This window comes from Archocentrus centrarchus, chromosome 5, assembly GCF_007364275.1.
Source record: "Archocentrus centrarchus isolate MPI-CPG fArcCen1 chromosome 5, fArcCen1, whole genome shotgun sequence".
In the NCBI taxonomy this organism is placed as follows: Eukaryota; Metazoa; Chordata; class Actinopteri; order Cichliformes; family Cichlidae; genus Archocentrus; species Archocentrus centrarchus.
Genome location: NC_044350.1, coordinates 18298307 through 18318758, shown reverse-complemented (window position 1 = coordinate 18318758; position 20452 = coordinate 18298307). Strand labels below are relative to the sequence as shown.

Here is a 20452-nt window from a genome sequence, read left to right as displayed (position 1 = left end):
TCTGTACTCTGGTATATGTATATTGCACTACTGCACTCACCCATATCCCTGTATTCCTTGCCAAATTACAGCCACGGCGCACAGAGTGTGATATTTCAATCAGAAATACTGGTCAAGACATAACAGATATTGGTTGTCCCTACCCAATTTTACGCCCTGTTCCTAACGCACACCTCATCACTGTCTCGCTCCCCTCATGCATGTACTGCTCCACCCTCACATACTTCTCTGTCACCCTTGACTTCCTCATGCAGCACCATAGTTCCTCTGTTGGCACTCTTTCTAAAAAAGTGACATGGGTGATAAAATGTAGCAAGTATGAATGCAAAAGATCACTTTAACGTGAGATGTTAGTGCACAATTTCAAATGCAATGCATGTTGGAGATCAATCATTTTTCTGCTGCTGAAAGTGTAAATTGTAGCTGATGAGATTACTCCTTGGAAGGTGTCATAGAAAATAAATGAAAAAATAATAATTAAAACGTGTTTTCATTGTATTTTTTTTGTAAGTTTCCCTGTTTCAATTCAAAGCTTGCTGTAGTTTTCCAAAAAAATTAGCCTGATCTACTTATTACTGATACACATCCAGCTTCCTGTTAGTACAACTGCCAAAACAAATCAGTACATGTGAGCTTCATGGACCATATTTACAGTGTGGAATTCAGGGTTACTTCCTGCTTGGATTAGGTATATACGGCGGGGGAGGGGGCTGTACATTAAAATTCAAGTTGCATATGTTCATCTTATCGCCCAAAAAACGCCGTTATAAAAGTACTGTACTATAATGACAAACGTGGCTAAAAAGGAAATATATGAATAATAAAATATACATGAAAGGACTCGTTTATGATTGGGTTATGTGTTATCCCAGTCACCCTGAGTGTAGCTTAAAACACGAAACGCCCCCTCAGTCTGTTAGTAACCGCCCACAAAGTTACCCAGCCAGGTGACAGCGGAGCCAGCAGGGAAAGAGCACGGGTTATACTCACTGTTCGCTAAGAAATCGACTCCATAACGATACGCAACCAAATTAAAGTCGACTATACAATACCATCCACTTAAATATTGCGTTTACTGCGTGCTTTTGCATGCACGCAATCTGACAGCCTCTTTTCCGTTAGCAGTTACAGCGTAACCAGCTAGCAGTTCGAGGACGCTCGCACCGCTAGCCTCTGTCTGACGTTAGAGAAGGCTCAACGCTTGTTGTATTTTTTATTTATTTATTTTTTGTCCAGGTAGGGATAGACAGCAAGCGCAGAGATGTCAGAAGCGGTCGGGGAGGCGAAGCTGGAGGTGAAGCAGGCGAGCAAAGAGGTGAAGGAGAGCGAGAACGTAGCGGAAAAATATTCAGCTATGACTGTGAGCAAAAACAGCGAAATGAACATGGGAGATCTGTCTGCTGTCTTCAGCGCTGTGCCCACTCACAAACCAGTTAAAAAGGTAAGTCTGTGCCAATTGTCAGCTTAACTGCGCCGCGGAGGACCTTTTTAATAGTTAAAATGGACCTCCAAGGCTACTTTTTTAGCGTCATACTTCATAGGGGCTGCATCTTTCCTTTGTATAGTCAGTCTTAGCCTTCCTTTCCTTTTCCACAGTGAATACATTTACCAGAGCTCAAAGAATTCAGATTTTAAGTCACAATATATATTGCTAATAATGGAACACCATATCACAGTGAAATGTACATGAATTATCTCTCTGTGCACTTATCACAGTCCAGATACATTGCAATTGTATGTGACATGTTTCCCAAACTTAGAGAATTTAAAAGTTGCTTTAACCCATATTAAGTAATTAAAAGGCACATGTAAAGTCACAAGTCAGTTTAGGCATTGTCTGCATGTGTATAATGGTTCATGCTGCTAATAATACTATAATAATAACATAGCAACATAATAACAATACTTTAGTGAAACCTTACAATTGTGCATTTTTATTTGTACAGGCCACTATCACAAATTTATCTCAGGGGGCTTTATAGTTTCTGTCCTTTCAGCACCCTTTCATCAGCGGCTCCTGACATGAATTGGCGAAACAAAATAACCTCTTGCTCTCTGTAAAACTTGCAAAAGAAGTTATTTGACACCCTCCGGGAACAAGGAAGAGCTGTTCTTTTAATTCTTGAGACTGAATTGAAAATGTTTGCACACTCCATAGACGTTGGACTGAAGTGGACAAAAAAAACATTGGTTTTGAATCTGTTTTTTGCATTTTGAAAGCATATAGCTCGACAGGAACAAGGAGTCCATCAAATGCAAGTGTCAGCATGCTCAGCCCAAAATGTATTAATGAGGCAGTCTTGTTACAGATGACTGTTTCACATCCCCATACCATTTCAGGCAGACTACGGAAGTCATTATTTTGCAAAGTAAGGAGGAAAACATTTGGCCAAAGAGTGTAAAGTTTTATTGTTGGATTCAAAATAGGTTTGCTTGCTTGATATCAAAATGTTTTGGGAAATGCTATTATGCAGGGCAGGTATCAACATTATACCAAGAATAAAATGGAATTTACCCTGCGGCAGCACAGTCGAGGTGACTAACCAGTTATTTTAAAATTAATGCTTATATCATTAATATTTAGTCACTGACATTTAAGTTGCAAGTAGGGATGCGCCTATCGATTATTTTAGTAATCGAGTAATTGGATAAGAAATGGTTATTAATGAGAAATAATAAATATTCAAAAGAGAAAACATAGGTCTTTTAAAATGAACTGCTCATTGGTTTCCATTTTAGAAATTACAGTTAAAATTTTACTAGTTTAACTGTAATTTCTACAACAACATATGTCAAAAAACTAAACCCTTTCAATGTATTTATGTGCCATATTAAAATCTTATTTTTTTGAAGAAAATATTTTCTTAAATGAAAATAAATAATCCCAAGTAAAATAATATCAAATACAGTAAGGTATACATACAACCTAAACTAAGCCTTTACTCTGTCCTGTTGGAAGCCTTCCTTACATCAGTAAGAAGCAAACAAAGCATGTTTGAGTGTGCTGTGAAGAGTCATTACGTGTGTCTGTAGACCTTCAAAGGAGCATGAAGAAAAGCAAGCATCAACATTCTCAGAACTGGAGTTTGATGCGACGTTTCCTGCTTCAGAAAACACGTTCTGACAGTGTACATGTTAAAAATTAACGTTAAAATTAGTTAATAATAATTCAGTGTCCAAACCGACAGTCCCAGGTCAGTGGCTCAGAGTTTTACTGGCTCATGTATCATTTTTATTGGCATATGGGGAAAAAAGTAGCTTTTATTTTTATATTTGTAAATATTAATACAATTTAATGTAATTAAAATGTTTTATTTATTTTTGTATTAAGTTAAATCTGCAAAATAATGTTACTAAAGCCTTGAAAGAAATACAGTCTAGTATACCCCATGCCCCCCCTTCAGACTCACCCCTGCTTCTTGCAGGTATCACTGCCATATAAAGCAGGACGGCTGCTGGGAACCTTCTGCAATCTGCCTGATTTCAACATTGTAGCACTGTTGCTGTGGTGTTATCGGTACTTTTTTTTTTTTTTGATATCGCCAAATGGTGCTTACTAATAACAACTAATAACAATAACAACTACATAAAACATAAAATAAGTGCAAAGTAGATACATACGCGCAGGGTTTTCCTGAATATATGAATTTATGGTGCCTACCAAAGAGTTTTTGTTGTTCCCCCAAAGGACATTCATTATAATACAAATTTTTTTTTTTAATGTTTATTTATTTATTTTTCTTTTGTGTTTCACTTCCTCAAGCATGAAATGCTTTTTGGTTTGTCAATTGGCCAGAAATAACAGGAACATGCACAGAGTGCTGTTAGGAATAGTAACACAGACTCTCACTACCTTGAGTATATGCTAACCACTCATGCTTACATCCGTAACCCACAACCATAGCAGTTAAATCCTCCACACCAGCTCACATAAAACAATGTGTTTCATTCAATCAGGCTCTGAGACCTTCACTGTCCTAATGAAATATTTGGTGTCTTGTCACCTAAATCTCAAGAAAGCAGCTCCTCATTGTATTTTGTTACCAAGGTATTTAACACTTACGTGGATGGAGTTTTAGTACCAAGCCTAAACCTACAAGCAATCAACTAAATGACATCTGACCTCAGTGATAATTGACTGAGTTGTTATTGCGCGCATATCAGATTGAAAAGGCCCATTTATTGTCTAGGCTGATCTTTAAATCTCACACTTGTATAGAAAACTCCAACACATTTCCAGAAACTGCTGAGGTGTGAAGATCTCCCTGTCCTCTGTTTGCGTGTGAGCATCTTGATGGTATTTTTCACTCTCTCTCATGTTACTTCGTTGTATGGAAAATTCCTGTCAGCAGAGGTTTTGTTGCTCACTAAATAAATAAATAAACAAACCAAAAAAAAAAAAAGCTGTCCAGGCATGAAGTTAGTTGCAATAAAAATACCAGTTTCTTCCTTATACTGAAATATGCAATGTTTGTTTTAAAAGAACAGTGATAAACCCTTCTCGAAGTGTAGCAAAATATTTTTATTGGAGACAAAAAAAAAAAGATGAAAGTCTGCAGCACACGCAGGGAGTAGGAATGTTTAATAGATATGAAAAGTAATCAGTAGTTACAGTTCAGACCTGCGCTCATTTGAAGTCAGTTGCTTAAATACCACAGTGATAGGAGCAAATGTCACACGTTTGGCTAAACACACCACACTGGAAAACCAAACTGACAGGATGGAGAGCTGTGTTTATATTTTAAAAGGTCTTATAAGGCAACTTTTTTTCCTGCTTTTTGTCCGTCCCTGCAGGGGACAGGGAATTTCTTTACGTCAGCAAAGCCGAGAGCAGATAGTTACAATCGTTACACAAGCACAAGTCAGATGGGGTCACCAAAATCAAAATATGGCTTAGGCAGCTTAATTTTGGGACATCGGTAGATGTAGTATCTGCTGAACTATGGCCAGAAATCTGTTTTTGGCAAGAGATTGAAATAAGCTTGTGAATTTGAGTAAGAGTTTTATCTTGCCAGTAATTTTCCTTCGTTCCACTCCATTCAGTTCCAGTAAAGTCATTATACTGTATAAACAAGAGCTCAAAAAGGCAAAAACAGCCCTGTTCTAGTCCCTGATGGACTCTAAGTACTGAACCTTTAGCTGAACCACAAGAAGATTATAACAAGACAAGTGTGCGTGTGTGTGTGTGTGTGTGTGTGTGTGTGTGTGTGTGTGTGTGTGTGTGTGTGTGTGTGTGTGTGTAAATTTTAAGGTTAATTTTGTAGTCATGCGAAATAACTTCAGATTAAATGCTCTGTTGAACAGCTTACAGTGTATGGCATGACCTCTGTTTGTTTTAGCAAATCCAGTTTGTGGAGGACAAGCAGGAGTTCAGCAGGTTCCCCACCAAGGCAGGCCGCCGCTCCCTGTCCCGCTCCATCTCTCAGTCCTCCACAGACAGCTACAGCTCTGGTAAGAAAGAGCCAGAATTGTGTGTATTTCTGCAAACAATTTGCATTAATTTGTGATGTAGGTGCAAAATATTTCACACTGTTATATTAACTGAGCTGTATGGTGTGGAAAGGGAGGTAATGAGAGGGATCTGTTAAGCTGTCATCCTCGTCGCTCAGCAAAAATGTTTCTCTCTGTGTCTTCAGTTTGATTGGTGTTATAAAAACCTCTCTTTTACAGCTGCATCCTATACGGATAGCTCTGACGATGAGACCTCCCCACGGGACAAAACACAGGTCAACAGCAAGGGCAGCAGTGACTTCTGTGTCAAGAATATCAAGCAGGCTGAATTTGGCAGGCGGGAGATTGAGATCGCAGAACAAGGTAAACCCGAGGAGGATGACGTCGTGAACTCACCATTTCATTTAGGGGACATCTAATAATTCTACAAGTGTTGTGGGAAAAAAAAACAGGAATCAGAGGTTAATGTTTAAGCAGCAATGAACAACACTGTCTCCTAAAAATAAATTCCCATGCAACTGGGATGTTTAGAATATTTTACATGAGTGGTTATTTGGAGCAGTAATGTGAGTGACTGGGCTAGGTCCGTGTACTGACTTTTGCCCAGTGACTTAGAATCAAACAGTCCTGAATTTGTCTATTTTCCATGTTACCAGTTTTAGCAGTCTGCAGCTGCTGTAAGTGATATTAATTTGTTTGTAAGAGAAAAAGTAGCTGTCACAATGTCCCATTATCTGACCGCAGAAAGATGCTAAGATCTGTAGTGCACTGTCCATTGTCCATTCTTTCTTTCTTTAGAGGCAAAGCCCTCTCAGATATACTTTAATAAGATAAGTCGCTTTTTCATATTATCCTGATTTTAATCATGTCTGGATGCGATACAGAGAAAAATCTTGTTAGTCTTATCATGCATGAGTTGCGTATCTGTGCCAGTGAGTCTTTGATGTCCCCACATGACAGTCTGTCTTATCTCTGCTAAGAAGCAGGTGTTGTCACTTATGGATGTAGCAACATTTTATATTTTTATTCTGTAAAAAAAAAAATAATAATGCCACATCGCTACACATTTTTTAATTCTAAGAAAAGTAAAAACTGCATACCTCAAAGAATACCTTCATCTGTCTTTTAAAAAAAAAAAAAGGCAGTAGTTGTGTTTAAAGTTAACTGTCTTTCTGTTTAATTCTACTTTCTAATGCTTGCTGAAGGAATAAAGATGAATTTAGTTTTTACTACATCGTCTTTCCCACTCACTATTTTTTATGTAATCTTGTTTTCAGATATGTCGGCACTGATCTCACTCAGGAAGAGAGCACAGAGTGAGAAACCATTGGCAGGTGCCAAGATTGTGGGTTGCACTCACATCACCGCCCAGACTGCAGTAAGATTTCTCTCTGACATTGAGCTTCAACGGCTAAGCAGAGGCTGCAGTGTGATGGTGTCTCTTCATCAGGATAGGATTTTAAATCACTGTTTCTCACGTCTTAGTTTACACCACCTCTTGTTTTATCTGTCATAAATTAAATAATTAAGAAGAGTTGATTGTATTTCAATTAAGATTTATGGAACTGGCTGTAAGTTATTAACAGCCAGATGAGCTCAGTGAGTCAAAGAGAATATGTAATCAGGTAGTCAAACTGTTTTAATATAGACCTGGTTCACTGTAAATTCATGTGTTTATAGTGTAACAAAGTACACTTATAGAGTTTATTTGTGAAGGATGAAAAGGTTTTTGGCAGTTTTTTTTTTTTAATTGCTTTTCAGGTGCTGATTGAAACTCTGGTTGCTCTCGGGGCTCAGTGCCGCTGGACTGCATGCAACATATACTCCACACAGAATGAAGTAGCAGCTGCCCTGTCAGAGACGGGTAAGCAGCAGAGAGGGTGAAGAAACTCAAACATCAGATTTCACACTGATGATTATATTGCTCCTTGGAAAGCTTGCATATTCTTTGCACATTTGATTGCAAACAGTATTTTGATAACAGCAGAACATAGCATTAGATAAGGCTTCTTTTTTATCTTTAATGAGCAAATGTTTGCTTTGCCATGTGAGCTTCTCAAGGCTTTTAAAACCAAGGTTACGGTTTGTAAATGTCAAACTCTTGAAAACTCAGCCCTGCAGGCTTAATGGGAACACATAAGTCTGTCCATTTAGTGAATTGGCAGCATTCCTTAAGCCCTTTATCTGTGGTTGCTATGTGATTGCCAAAGTGCATGCTAAATTTTCAGAGTAGACTTGTCATGATCTGGAAGGCTGGGGGAGTCTCTATGATCGTGCACTTTTTACAGGGTGATGTTGGTGTCTGGTGCTCAGTAATTTATTGCTGTTGCATAGTTTACTGCATACTGGGCTGTTCATTAAACTGAAGGGCACATAAAAAGTACAAATGCCTGCCATTATTTAACAGTTCTCAAACTGTTTGGAGTGTGACACGTTTCATTTTCATAAATACTATGTCATGAAAAATCTTGGTTATAGGCATTCCACTTGAATGAGTGAATGTTGTTATATCTGTGAGTTATTAAGCAGACTGGGGACTTTAACCTTATTCACTTCTTAGACTAGGAAGTGTTTATTCACGGCATTATTAGACTCAAATGTAGTTTCTGCTCTGCAAGATGAACAAGACAATATCATGATCGATCAATAGTGAGGTGGGTTCTTGACGTAACATACTACTACTAAGATATTACCACTCATCTTCTATGGTTCAGGTGTGGCTGTATTTGCCTGGAAGGGGGAGTCTGAAGATGACTTCTGGTGGTGTATTGATCGCTGTGTCAACACTGAGGGCTGGCAGCCTAATATGGTTTGTGGAAAACATTTTTTTCTCCTTTTGTGCATGGGCATTTTTTGCCTGCTGTAATGTGTGAACGACATTAACAGCAGTCTGTAAATATCTCATTACTGAAGAAGATATGAGAAACATCATGGTCTGTTTATAAGAAAATAATACATGTTTTCCTCCTGCTTATTAGATCCTTGATGATGGAGGAGACTTGACACACTGGATGTACAAGAAATACCCCAATGTATTTAAGAAGATCAGGGGAATTGTAGAGGAGAGTGTCACTGGTGTTCACAGGTAGGTTATTATTTAATAGATATACGCTTCCTTTATATATTTAGTTGCGGGCTAACATGTTTCCACCTTTTTCTGTCTAGGCTGTATCAGCTGTCTAAAGCTGGAAAACTCTGTGTGCCCGCAATGAATGTAAACGATTCTGTGACAAAACAGAAGTTTGATAACCTGTACTGCTGCAGAGAGTCCATCTTGGATGGGTGAGTAGGCTGTTGGAGGCAAAAACATGGTCCAGTTCATGTACAAATGTTTACTGGATAACTTTAGTTTGAATAATAAGGTTTAAATAAAGGAGGGGGGGGGGGTTGTCTGGTTAATCTTTTCATGCAAGGTAATTTGTCTGCATCAGTTGCAAGTAGGAAAATCTGGCAGGACAGATCCTTATGGTCTGCTGTTCATCTCAGCATCATGTTAATGGGTAGGCTTCATTAGTGTCTTTAAACACAATGCACTCAAATGGGTGATGGTCAAGTTGGGCTCTGGGTAATTCTTTTGGGTTTTGGATCAGGTTTTGACAAGAGTGATAAATATGAGGAATAAAATGGAGAATATCTCTTTGTTCTGCTGCATCACTTTTGTTACTTTGTTTCAAAACTGTCCCTCGTGACCACATTCTAAAGGAAAGATAAGTGAAGCACAGTATCATAGCAGTAAATTTTAATCATTAATTAAAATCATAATTAGTGTTAGTGGAGCTCACATAACCTTGTGCACTGCTAGCACAGAGAACCTTGCCATTAAAGACCTAAGCCTCCTCAGTAGATTTTTAAAGAGCTGCTACCCTTGTGAAACTTGTCTGGTGTGCATATTGCAAACTCTGCCGTCTCTGAGCCCGAGAGCACAGTTGTTACATTTATAACCCTACTGTTAATTATCAGCACGACAGCATACAAAGTCTAGTGTTTTTTAGCAGTGTGCGCACAACTCTGCAAGAGATGAGTGCTTTCTGTGCTCGCCACAGATAATTTATTGCTGTTTCTTCTGATTAATTATCAGCAAGGTGCACTGTTGTCTACTAGCAGGTGTTTCATTATGAGATAATGTATTTCCTCAGCTAGTGACCTGGTCCTTTATTTGCCTTAACTGTGGAAGGTAATGTGGATTTAATTTGAAGCGGGCTTGTATTGTCTTTATTTCTAATTCTTCCTATTTGACAAGCATAATTTGTCATATTTTTGAATAAAGCCTTGTCTAATCAGCTTGTTTTATTAAAGATATTGCATTATAATTAATATTGTGAGGAACAGTAAGTCATTTCTGATAAGGATCAGTGACATGGCTTGTGTTTCTCTGCACACGCGCAGAGCATCATATCTGCTGAAAGATTCTCCTCAACCCAGCAACCCACTGCACTTCTGTTGTCACAGTTTATTTAGTCTAACATGAATGAATAACTAAGCTGTAAATATAATGGAACCAACAGAATCAAAGCCCGTGTGGCGGATGCTTTTATTGCATGCATTTATTTGTTCCTGTATGTTATTAAATGAATGTCAGTATCATCAAACCTTATCAAACCTTTGATGATCACTGTTGCATGAAACATTAAATTTTATTCTGCACGGAAACTGAAAATCCTTAAATAAAAAGCTCTGTAGGACAGAGCTGTAAATCTTTTTTGTTAAACCTTACTGCTGCTTTTGGTTCCATCCATGTTCTACTGCTTATCGTGGTTGTGGGGGCAGCAGTCAAAGCAGAAACACCCAGATCTCCCTCTCTTCAGCCACCTCCTTCAGCTCTTCTGGGGGAAGAGCATGTTGTTCCCAAGCCAGCCGAGAGAACTGTGTCTCCACTCTCCCCACTGTGTCCTAACTCTGCCCTGGGGATTCCTCTTGGTGGGCTATGCCTGGAACACCGCACCTAGAAACTGGTGATAGAGAGCAGCCTCGACAGACTCCAGCACTCACTGAGAACATTCCTTTCACCACCTGACTACAGGTCAGCGGAGCCCCATACACACCATAAACAATGTGGACAGGAAGCCACTTCCCCTTCCTGAGTCGCCATGATTGCTTCCTCCAACACCTGAGTTTTTACCTTGGCTACTGCCAGAGTTGTACTCCACCTAACCTGCCAGTACCTGTTAGCTCTCTCCAGAGTTCCAAATGCTAACTATGCTTGATAGGACTCTTCCCGCAGCTTGACAGCTCTGGTGTCCACCATCTGGTTCAGGGATTATCGCCACAACAAGTACTGACCACCTTGCAGCCGCAGCTTCACACAACTGCTTGAGGAATGGAAGTGTAGAATATGGTCCATTCATACTCAATGTCCCCACCCACTTTTGGGAAGCTGTTAAAGTTCTGCTGGAGCTGGGAATTGAAGAGCTTGCACACCCTCTGGTACAGTCTTCCACCACCAGAAGTACCCAAAGGTGTACACCAGGTCTCCCCAGGAGACTGGTTCCAAAACCCAAACTGTGCATTGAGGCAAGCCCAACTATATTTAGCTGGTATTTCTCAGCCTCGAGCACAAGCTCTGTAACACGGTTCAATGTTGACTTTTCCATAAGGGTCTAGTGATTCAAGTTTAGGACAAATTTGCCTTGGGAGACCCTACTGGTGCCATTATAAATTTGCCAGATTCCAGTACAATGGAGCATTGGGGGACTGGCAGTTTTTCTTACCCCTTCTGCAAAATGTGCTAATTTTGTGTCTCAACCATCTCTAGCTTGAAGAGAACCACAGATGTCATGTTTGGAGGCAAACAGGTGGTCGTATGTGGGTACGGTGAGGTGAGTTATTGCTTTTAACATTAGCATTGCACTTCCAGTCTTAATTGGATAGCTATGAAAACATGCACAATAAGACTAAGAATACTAAGAAAAGCAAAAGGATCTATAGCATGCCTTTCATACAGTATGCACATTATTTTATCTTTTCAGGTTGGAAAAGGTTGTTGTGCTGCTCTGAAAGCATTGGGAGCCATTGTCTATGTTACAGAGATTGATCCCATCTGTGCCCTGCAGGCGTGGTGAGGAAAACAAAAACTAGGATAAATGTATCGACTGATATGAATAGAAAAAGCTGCAGAAATAAAACCAATTTTGATAATTAGCAGACATATTTTTAGATGATATGAATACTAATGATCAACTTTAACTCAAATGCATTACCCTGCCCTTAGTTGAATTGGTTTTCTTACTAGTAAGTAATAGATATTGTCCAGCTTGTCACTTGTCCAGGCTTAAGCTGAATGCCGAATCTCTTCCACTTTTTGTGTGTAAACAGCATGGACGGATTCAGAGTGGTCAAGCTTAACGAAGTAATTCGCCTAGTGGATGTCATCATCACATGCACTGGTAACTCCATTTAATACAACAGTGTTACTCACTGATATGGGATTACATTTTTATAGCCTTTTAATACATAACAGGTTTTAAGCTCATGGACTTTTAGCACGGTTTCTTAGGGCTCTGTAGTATTTACAAATAGCTGAGGAAAGTCTATGTCTGTGCCTTTCTGTAGGAAATAAGAATGTGGTGACTAGGGACCAGCTGGACCGAATGAAAAATGGCTCCATTGTCTGCAACATGGGACACTCCAACACTGAGATTGATGTGGTAAAATAGTGCTTACAGTATGATGGTAGAATTCAAAGTTCAATCTAGCCTACATGCTAAAATGCTGTAATTGTAACCAACAGGCACAAACATATAAGTAGCAGAACAAATTGCAACTAAATATTTTGTAATCTTAAACTGTCACAAAACATGAGGTTTACTTGTGTTCTCATCTCAATTAGGCAAGTCTGCGGACCCCTGAGCTGACCTGGGAGAGAGTCCGCTCTCAGGTGGATCATGTCATCTGGCCTGATGGCAAGAGAATTATCCTTCTGGCTGAGGTGACTGCCTTTGGTTTTGCATTTGCGTCAGTTATAGCTGCACAACATTAAACTGCATAACAACTATGCAAATTTGATCTCAAGTTGATAGCATCCTTGTTATTGAACAGTGTTGGTCCAGTTCAATCCATTCTCCTTATTTAATGTGCTGTCATATGAAATAATTTACTATCTTACACGAGATTATGGCAATTGTGGTCTAGAGTTTTGATTCTAATTTATTTGAGACAAATTTTAAATCAAATATTCAGTTTGTTGTGTTATGACCCAGAGCTAAAGAGACACCCCTGAAAACAGACTGATATTTTCTACACAGTCCACTGTTTGCTCTCCATTGTTAGCTTGTGGAAAATGAGAGAATTTCATTATGATTGCTTTTTGAAGGCTGTGATAACATGTTTTCTTCAATAGGGACGTCTGCTGAACCTCAGCTGTTCCACTGTCCCTACCTTTGTCTTGTCCATCACAGCCACCACTCAGGTAACTTGTTGTTCCATGCTTATAGCAGCTAAAGCCAAACCATAGTTGTTATTGATGTCTGCTGCAGATAGCAGAGTACATAGGGCTCACTGTGTGCCTTTCTATTTTCTGTAATTAGATGCCATCCTGGCAGATAAGCTCATTTACTGACTGTTTTATGTTACAGTATAGGGGACACTCATATTTACATGCTGTTTCTGCTCATAGATGTGCTCACTCATTATGAACCCTATAATCAGAAGTTCATGATTTAATACTGTGCTATTCATCAAATTCATAATGTACAATTCAATTCCAACAGCGTTACTAATGCGAGTTTGTTTTCAGGCTTTGGCACTCATAGAGTTGTACAACGCTCCAGAGGGACGCTACAAGCAAGACGTTTACTTGCTTCCCAAAAAGATGGGTAAGGTTTTAAATACTTAACCAGTGCCTGTATTATTTACATGTTTAAAGCCTGCAGGCATTATTTATGGATGGCTCCAAGAATGGAGTGCATGAACTAACTGATTCTGATGTTCCTGAGTCGTGTGTGTGTGTGTGCGCGCATCTTTATTTCTTACTGAACTATATCTTTGTTTTTCAGATGAATATGTTGCTAGTCTGCATCTGGCCACTTTTGATGCCCACCTGACAGAGCTTAGTGATGAGCAGGCAAAATACCTGGGGCTGAATAAGAATGGCCCTTTCAAACCCAACTACTACAGGTACACTTTTGCACATTTGGAAAATTTTAAAAACGGAAATGATATTGAACCTTTTAATATTTCACATTAACTTCTTATCCTTTCCTGTTTTTCCAGACCAACAATTAAAAAACTAAAACCAAACAAGGCAAAAAAACAACAACAACAAAAAACCCCCCAAAAACAAACAAACAGAGGAACTACAGTTAGGGCCCTAAGTTTTTAGACAGTGACACAATTTTCAATTATTTTTATGAAATTTTCACCTCTGTGCACCACCACAGTGGATTTTAAGTCAAACAGTCAATATGATTGAAGGGTAAACTTTCAGCTTTAATTCAGGAGGTTAACCAAAATACTGCATTATTATTATATATTACTATTATTATACAGTCCCCATTTTCAGAGGCTCATTGGACAAACAATGTAATTTTAAACTTAAGCATAATTTCTAATACTTGGATGGAAACCCTTTGCAGTCATTGACTGCCTGAAGTGTAGAACCCATGGACATCACCAAATGCTGTGTTTCCTCCCTTTAAATGCTCTGCTAGGCCTTTACTGTACCCACCTTCAGTTTCTGCTTGTTTGTGGGTTTCTCTGGTTTCAGTTTTGTCTTCAGTAACTGAAAAACATACCCTGTTGGGCTGAGATTATGCGACTGACCTGATTTGAAGCCACTGAAGAATATCTGACTTCTTTGCCTTGAGAATTTCCTGAGTTGCTTTTGCAGTATGCTTTGGATCATTATCTGTTTGTACTATGAAGTGCTGTCCGATCAGTTTTGCAGCATTTGGCTGAATGTGAACAGAGAGTACAGCCCCGCTTTCTTTACAATTCTTTACAATTCATCCTGCTGCTTCTGTCATCAGTAAACACTAGTGACCCAGTTCCATTGGCAGCCTGAACATTACCTCCACAATGTTAGACAGATAATGTGGTCTACCTTGGATCATAAGCTGTTTCCCTCCTTCTCTATACTTTACTCTGACCATCATTCTGGTGGAAGTTAATCTTGGTTTAATCTGTCCAAAGAATTCTTTTCCTGAACTGTGCAAGCTCTTTTAGATGTTTTTGGTAAAGTCTAATCTGGCCTTGATGTTCTTGAGTGTAACTAGTTGTTTGCACCTTGTTGTAAACTCTGTATTTTCTTTCATGAAGGAGTCACTTGATTGTAGACTTTGACAATGATACTCCAATCTCCCCGAGAGTTCATGACTTGATGTTGCAGGGAAATAATTCTGTCATCAGCCGCTTTGATTGTCTTTTGTGGTCTTTCAGGCCTTTTGGTGTTCCTGGTCTGGCTGATACATTCCCTCTTTTAAGAATGCACCAGATTGTTGATTTGGAGTGTCCTAAAGGTTTTCTTATCTGTCTGATAGGATTATTATCATTATCATTAATTAATTAATTTTTTGCCTAGTGATAGCCTCCTCTACTTGCATCAACATCTCTTTGGACCTCATTTTGAGAGTTCCAGTGAAAAGTAATTCCTAAACAGTTAATATATTTTTCTTAAACCCCTTTGAATTCAAGCTGAAAGTTTGGATTTTATACTCTGAGTCAAAATTCACTGTGGTGGTGTACAGAGGCAAAAATTGTGCCTTTGTCCAAAAACGATAAATCTTGAACTTTTAGGCATTTAGCTTCTGTTAACTTAATCTGTTTTTGTTATTCACAGGTATTAGTCTGTCTCACCCGAGAACAACCGCACGTGGACAGTTCCTGATAGTACCCGACCTCCAGGCAAAAGAAAGATTTATGTATATTGTATTTTTTACTTTTTATGGGATGCGTAGCTCATATGTACTTGTATTTTAGTGACCGCCAAGGGTTTTGCTGCTTTCCCCATGGCACCCAAGCTGGATATGGAAAGTTAAGTGTAACTACAGTGCTCAGCTTAAATGAGATGGCACATGCAAAAAAAGATATAATTTTTATTGCATGCGTTTCCATGCCAAACGACTGTGAGAAGAGGGTTGTTGTTGTTCTGAAATATTAGTTTTTAAACATGTTAAGCCCACACTGAGCACTAGTTTTATACAATTGTTGTGTCAAATCCCTCCATATAATGCAAAAGAGCCACTTGAAATGCCAAACCCAGGAGTCTCTGGAGCTTACTGCGCTGTTTAGGCACTTTTAGCTCCTTGTTTTGGTATTCTCATCAATATTGTGCTTAAAACTTTTTGCAGCCATTTCCTGAAGAAAAAAAAAAGATAAGTCAACATTTGTAGAAAATGTAAAGGTGATTTTAAACTCCTGGTTGATAGTTTTTTTTTGTTGTTTTTTTTTTAAACTCGGGAGTAGGTGGACCAAATCAAAGCTAAAAGTAGATATTTGACATAATGTTTTGTTTTTTGTTGTGTTTTATGAAACTTGCCAGTGATTTGGCATTAATAGGATATTTCTATATGTCTGCTGAATTGAGCAGGCAATTGTTTGCTTACAGATGAGCCATAACAACCTGATGAGCTGACTGTAAATCAAAGCTTTGTTCCTGTGAGTTTGTTTCAGAGTATTTTTTACTTTCCAGCGGTTAAAAACTGCTTGTGCTGCTTTAAACTTTTCTTCCTGCTTTGATATTGAAGCACTTAATCACCTTATACATTCCATACACAATATACAGAGGAAATGTCTAGACCTATTATAGTATTATCACCTTTACTGCTGACCTTCACTGAGTATAAAAAGAACATAAGCACTTGTTGACCATAACAAATGTTAAGAGAGCTTGGCATACATTTTCTTGGAGATAAAAAAAAAACAAAAAAAAACTTGTCCATTTATGAGGTTTTGGTGTCTGGTAAGAATAATAACTGTACCTCAGGGCATTCAAATATCTCAGATTATTTGTAAATATATTTTACCACATCTGCACTATCTAATCTTAGGATTCATGTCTAATCTGTCGGTCTTGAAACGAATAGTTGAGATGTAATCATGTCTGTGATCTGTGTCATTTGTCAGGTTGAGCTGTCCAGAATTCTGCAGCTATGTAAAGCTAGCTGAACATTGTTACATACAGTACATTTATACTCTACATACAGCAGCCTCTGATGAGCTACTCTCATACTGCTGTGTCTTGTTGGAGTTGTCTCAGGACTCTGTTAAAGAATGCTAACAACAGAAAAGCAACCATCGTTTCTTAAATGCTTAGATGACTAGACATGGATGAACTTTGCTGTATTAGCTTTACCTCCTGTTCTCTTGTTGTATTATAGTTATTCTAATCCAACACAATGTGTTTGTTTCCAGAAGATTTTGATTATTCGAAAGGCTTAGGCACTGTATTGTGAGGCTTGTTAAATGCAAATTCTTTATATTCATGTGTAATATTGTTTTTGAACAGTAGGCACTTGACTGAGTTGACTGACTCATTTTTTGCCTCAACTACATGTTACACAGATAAACGTGTTCTTGCTGCACTCTTCAGCACTTTTCATTGTGCTGTATTAGAGGATGGTGGGTGGACCTTACTGCTTTACAGTTGACAGTATCACTATCCCTCTCAAGTTTTTGTCACCTTTTTACCACTTTAAGGTAATGTGCCACTTGTATTGACTCAGTATCCTGTTTCATCACCTCTCCAAAAGCATAAAGTTCACCTGCATTTACAGTGACTGCATATTTCAGTTGTGCAGTAATTTTGAATTTTTAAGGAACAGGCTGTTTTGTTTTTCTCAGTCACTCCCGTTGTTTATTGAAGAGTAGCCGACAGTGTGCTACTGTGAAGTGCTTTTCATCCTTGCACTAACAGCTTTAAGGGCATTACAGCCAAGGAGGACATCATTTTCAGTAAGAGGAGTGCTGCAACCATGGTTACTGATGAGTTGACAGTGCCTTGTAACTCACTTAGTAATTTATATTCACATGGACCATCTGTGTTTTTTTTTCCATGTTATTGCTCATCATGGTTATTACTCTGCAATATACAATTATAGCTATGCAGGAAAGTATCCTCAGCCTTTCTTCTGTAAAATTCAGTGTTTCACAAATTATATAAATGGTATGCTAATAATTACTGTAAACTGTTTCAATAAGCAGCATTTTACATTCTGATATTTACCTTTTACATTTTAATGTTTTTTATCTTTATGTTACTACTTGTAATAATGGTACATTTAAATTCATAATGGCACTCGAAAACTGCTTCGCTTTGATTAATAGTGATAGTCATTTTAACCTAGTTGTTCCTCTGTTACAGAGACAAATGAATGTTATATTACTGGCACAAACACATTGACTCTTGTTAAATTGACGTTAATCAGCATACCACTGTGATTTGAAAACTTTACATTGTTACATTTGAATACATGGTTCTCTACATTATATATTACCTGTAATGTTTGGTTATATTTTCAACTGTATGTGTAGTTTGTTTCATAATTTCAACTATACACAGCCTGTTAAATTTCTCTGCACCATTTCCTTCAATAAATTGCAGTTTAAATTTGAAAATGGCTCAGAAACATACTTTCACAGATAGATGTTAGGCTTTATTCAGGCCACAGGGAAACACCTATCATGGGTGCCCATGAGCCAAATAGAACAATCGTTGTTTTGTGTTCATTTCACTCAGTATAATCTCATTGGGACACATGCACCACTAAACATAATCTAATTACATATGGATACAGTTGTGGTCAGAAGTTTACATACTCAGCATGAATGTCATGGTAAATTTGGACTTTTAATGATTTCTTTGAACTGTTCTTTTTCCAGGGTGAAATGATTGTACAGCATACATCTTTAATGAGTTTAAGAAACAAGAATTGGGTGCACAGGATTGAATGTATTTTGGATTTTCTCTAATTCACACAGGGTCAAAAGTATATCCAGGCTCATATACACAGACACACCCACTTGGTTAAATGTTGCACCTTGACCAGAAGCTTTTGGTAGCCATCAACAAGCTTCTGGCATAATTCTGGCTGGATATTTGACCACTTTTTTTGGCAGAATTGGTAGAGTTCATTTAAATTGGTTGGTCTCCTGGCACTGACCCAGCTTTTAAGTGTAGTCTATATATTTTCAATAGGGTTGAGGTCGGGGCTTTGGAAAGGCCAATCCAGAAGCTTAATGTTAGCTTGCTTTCCAAAACCAGTTTTGATATGTGTTTAGGATCTTTGTCCTGTTGGAACACCCAATGGTATCCAAGTTTCAACCATCTACCTGTTGATTTGAGGTGAAGTTGAAGAATGTATAGTCCTCCTCCTCCATTATTCTATCCACTTTGTGCTGTGTACCACTGGCAGTAAAACAGCTCAGAGCATGATGCTACCACCACCATGCTTGATAGTTGGCCCAGTGTTAGGTTTGAAAGCCTTCCCTTTATTCCTCCAAACATATCTCTTGTCATTGTGGCCAAATAGCTCAATCTTTGCCTCGTCTGACCATCAAACTTTTCTTCAGAAAGCATTTGGCTCGTCAGTGTGGGCAGCTGCAAATTTCAGTGGAGCCTGAAGGTGTTGATTTTTGAGCAGGGACTTCTTTCTTGGTCAGCACCCTCTCAGTTCATGGCGATGTGGACAGTGATGCTGATGTTCCAGTAATTTCCAGTTCATGACAGGCTTGAGCCTTGGTGGTTCCTGGGTTGTTCCTGAACATCCTAACCAATTTCCTCTCATCTGACGGTGACAGTTTAGGCCTTCTTCCAGACCGTGGCAAAGTGGTGATACATCCAAATAACCAGGGTTATTATAGTTAACGAAAACGAACGAAATAACGAAAACTGAAATTGAAAAAACATTGTCGTTAACTGAAATAAATAAAAACTATAATTAAAAGGAAAAAACGATAACTAATTAAAACTGAATTGTGAGTTTACAAAACTAACTAAAACTAACTGAAATAATCGATAAACTTACTTTCATTTACTTGTTTTTTTGGGGGTTTTTTTAAGCCTTGTGGATTGATATGAAATCATTGTTTCCGCTCTCCGAGTTTAAGCTGGGAGCGCCACAGGACAACTGTGTGAGTGCGCATGTGCGTGCGCTCACCGCGCTGGTCCGCAAAGTAATGGCTGCGGTCTGCCGAGTCCCGTATGGAGGTTCTTTGAGTACAAACACCTGCACACGACCACAAGGTAATTAACACACACAATCCAGCTACACAAGCATAAATGCGGACATGAGGTCGGCAACTTCTGTAGGTTGTGTACAGAGGCCGCAAAGACCCTGCAGGTTTAATTAGCGAGCATCTAACCAAGCTAGCTCCAAAACAGAAGCAGCTTCAGGTGGTGAGAACATCAGGATGCAGCTGGATTTGAGCTTTGACTCCTTCAAAGAGTTTGTTTTTGTTTAACACCACATGTAGGCGTTATTAATCTGCTGCACTGATGCTGAAGTTTATTGTGGAGTTTATTGTAGAATTTATTGAGTTTGGGAGTTCATGTTTTTCTTTGTTTCTCCCTGATTATGCTCATGTGTGTCCTTAATATTACACAAATTTAGCATGTCTTGTGAACAGTTGGTTGTTGACTATATTTCTTTAAACTGTATCTTTTGTCAAGTTTTCATTACACAATAGTCACTTTTGCGCCTTGAATCTTGCACCTGATTAGGTATGAAAATACTAAAACTAATACTGAAACTAACTAAAACTAAGCATGAAACCAAAAATAAAAACTAATAAAAACGAGCAAAACCACTCTGAAAACTAATTAAAACTAACTGAATTAGAGAAAAAAAAGTAAAAACTAACTAAAACTAAACTATAATGTAAAATCCAAAACTATTATAACCCTGCAAATAACTTGTACTTACGTACAACTGTTTGAACTGGTGATCTTGGAATCTGCAGTTATTTAGAAATTAATCCAAGAGACCTTCCCAATTTGTGTAAATCCTTAAATATTCACAGAGTTCCTTGGACTTTACCATTGTTCTGAGTATGGGTCAGTCCAATGAGT

At 38.4% G+C, this 20452-nt stretch overlaps 1 protein-coding gene across 3 annotated transcripts; it reads left to right on the top strand.

Moving 5' to 3' along the window:
- The first annotated feature begins 902 nt into the window (after window positions 1-902).
- On the top strand, window positions 903-18000 carry LOC115780115 (S-adenosylhomocysteine hydrolase-like protein 1). 3 transcript variants are annotated; one of them, XM_030729112.1, is made up of 18 exons: window positions 903-979; window positions 1237-1441; window positions 5340-5451; window positions 5671-5814; window positions 6729-6829; window positions 7213-7315; window positions 8166-8260; window positions 8430-8536; window positions 8617-8733; window positions 11204-11267; window positions 11418-11506; window positions 11764-11834; window positions 12001-12095; window positions 12278-12376; window positions 12788-12856; window positions 13184-13262; window positions 13443-13563; window positions 15224-18000. In XM_030729112.1, exons 2-18 carry the CDS (start codon window positions 1262-1264, stop codon window positions 15228-15230), a joined length of 1653 nt encoding a protein of 550 aa, XP_030584972.1. In that variant the 5' UTR covers window positions 903-979; window positions 1237-1261; the 3' UTR covers window positions 15231-18000. The 3 variants fall into 3 exon arrangements, with proteins under 3 accessions (XP_030584972.1, XP_030584971.1, XP_030584973.1); XM_030729113.1 differs by having other exon boundaries at window positions 931-947; XM_030729111.1 differs by having other exon boundaries at window positions 929-1441.
- Window positions 18001-20452: the final 2452 nt, after the last annotated feature.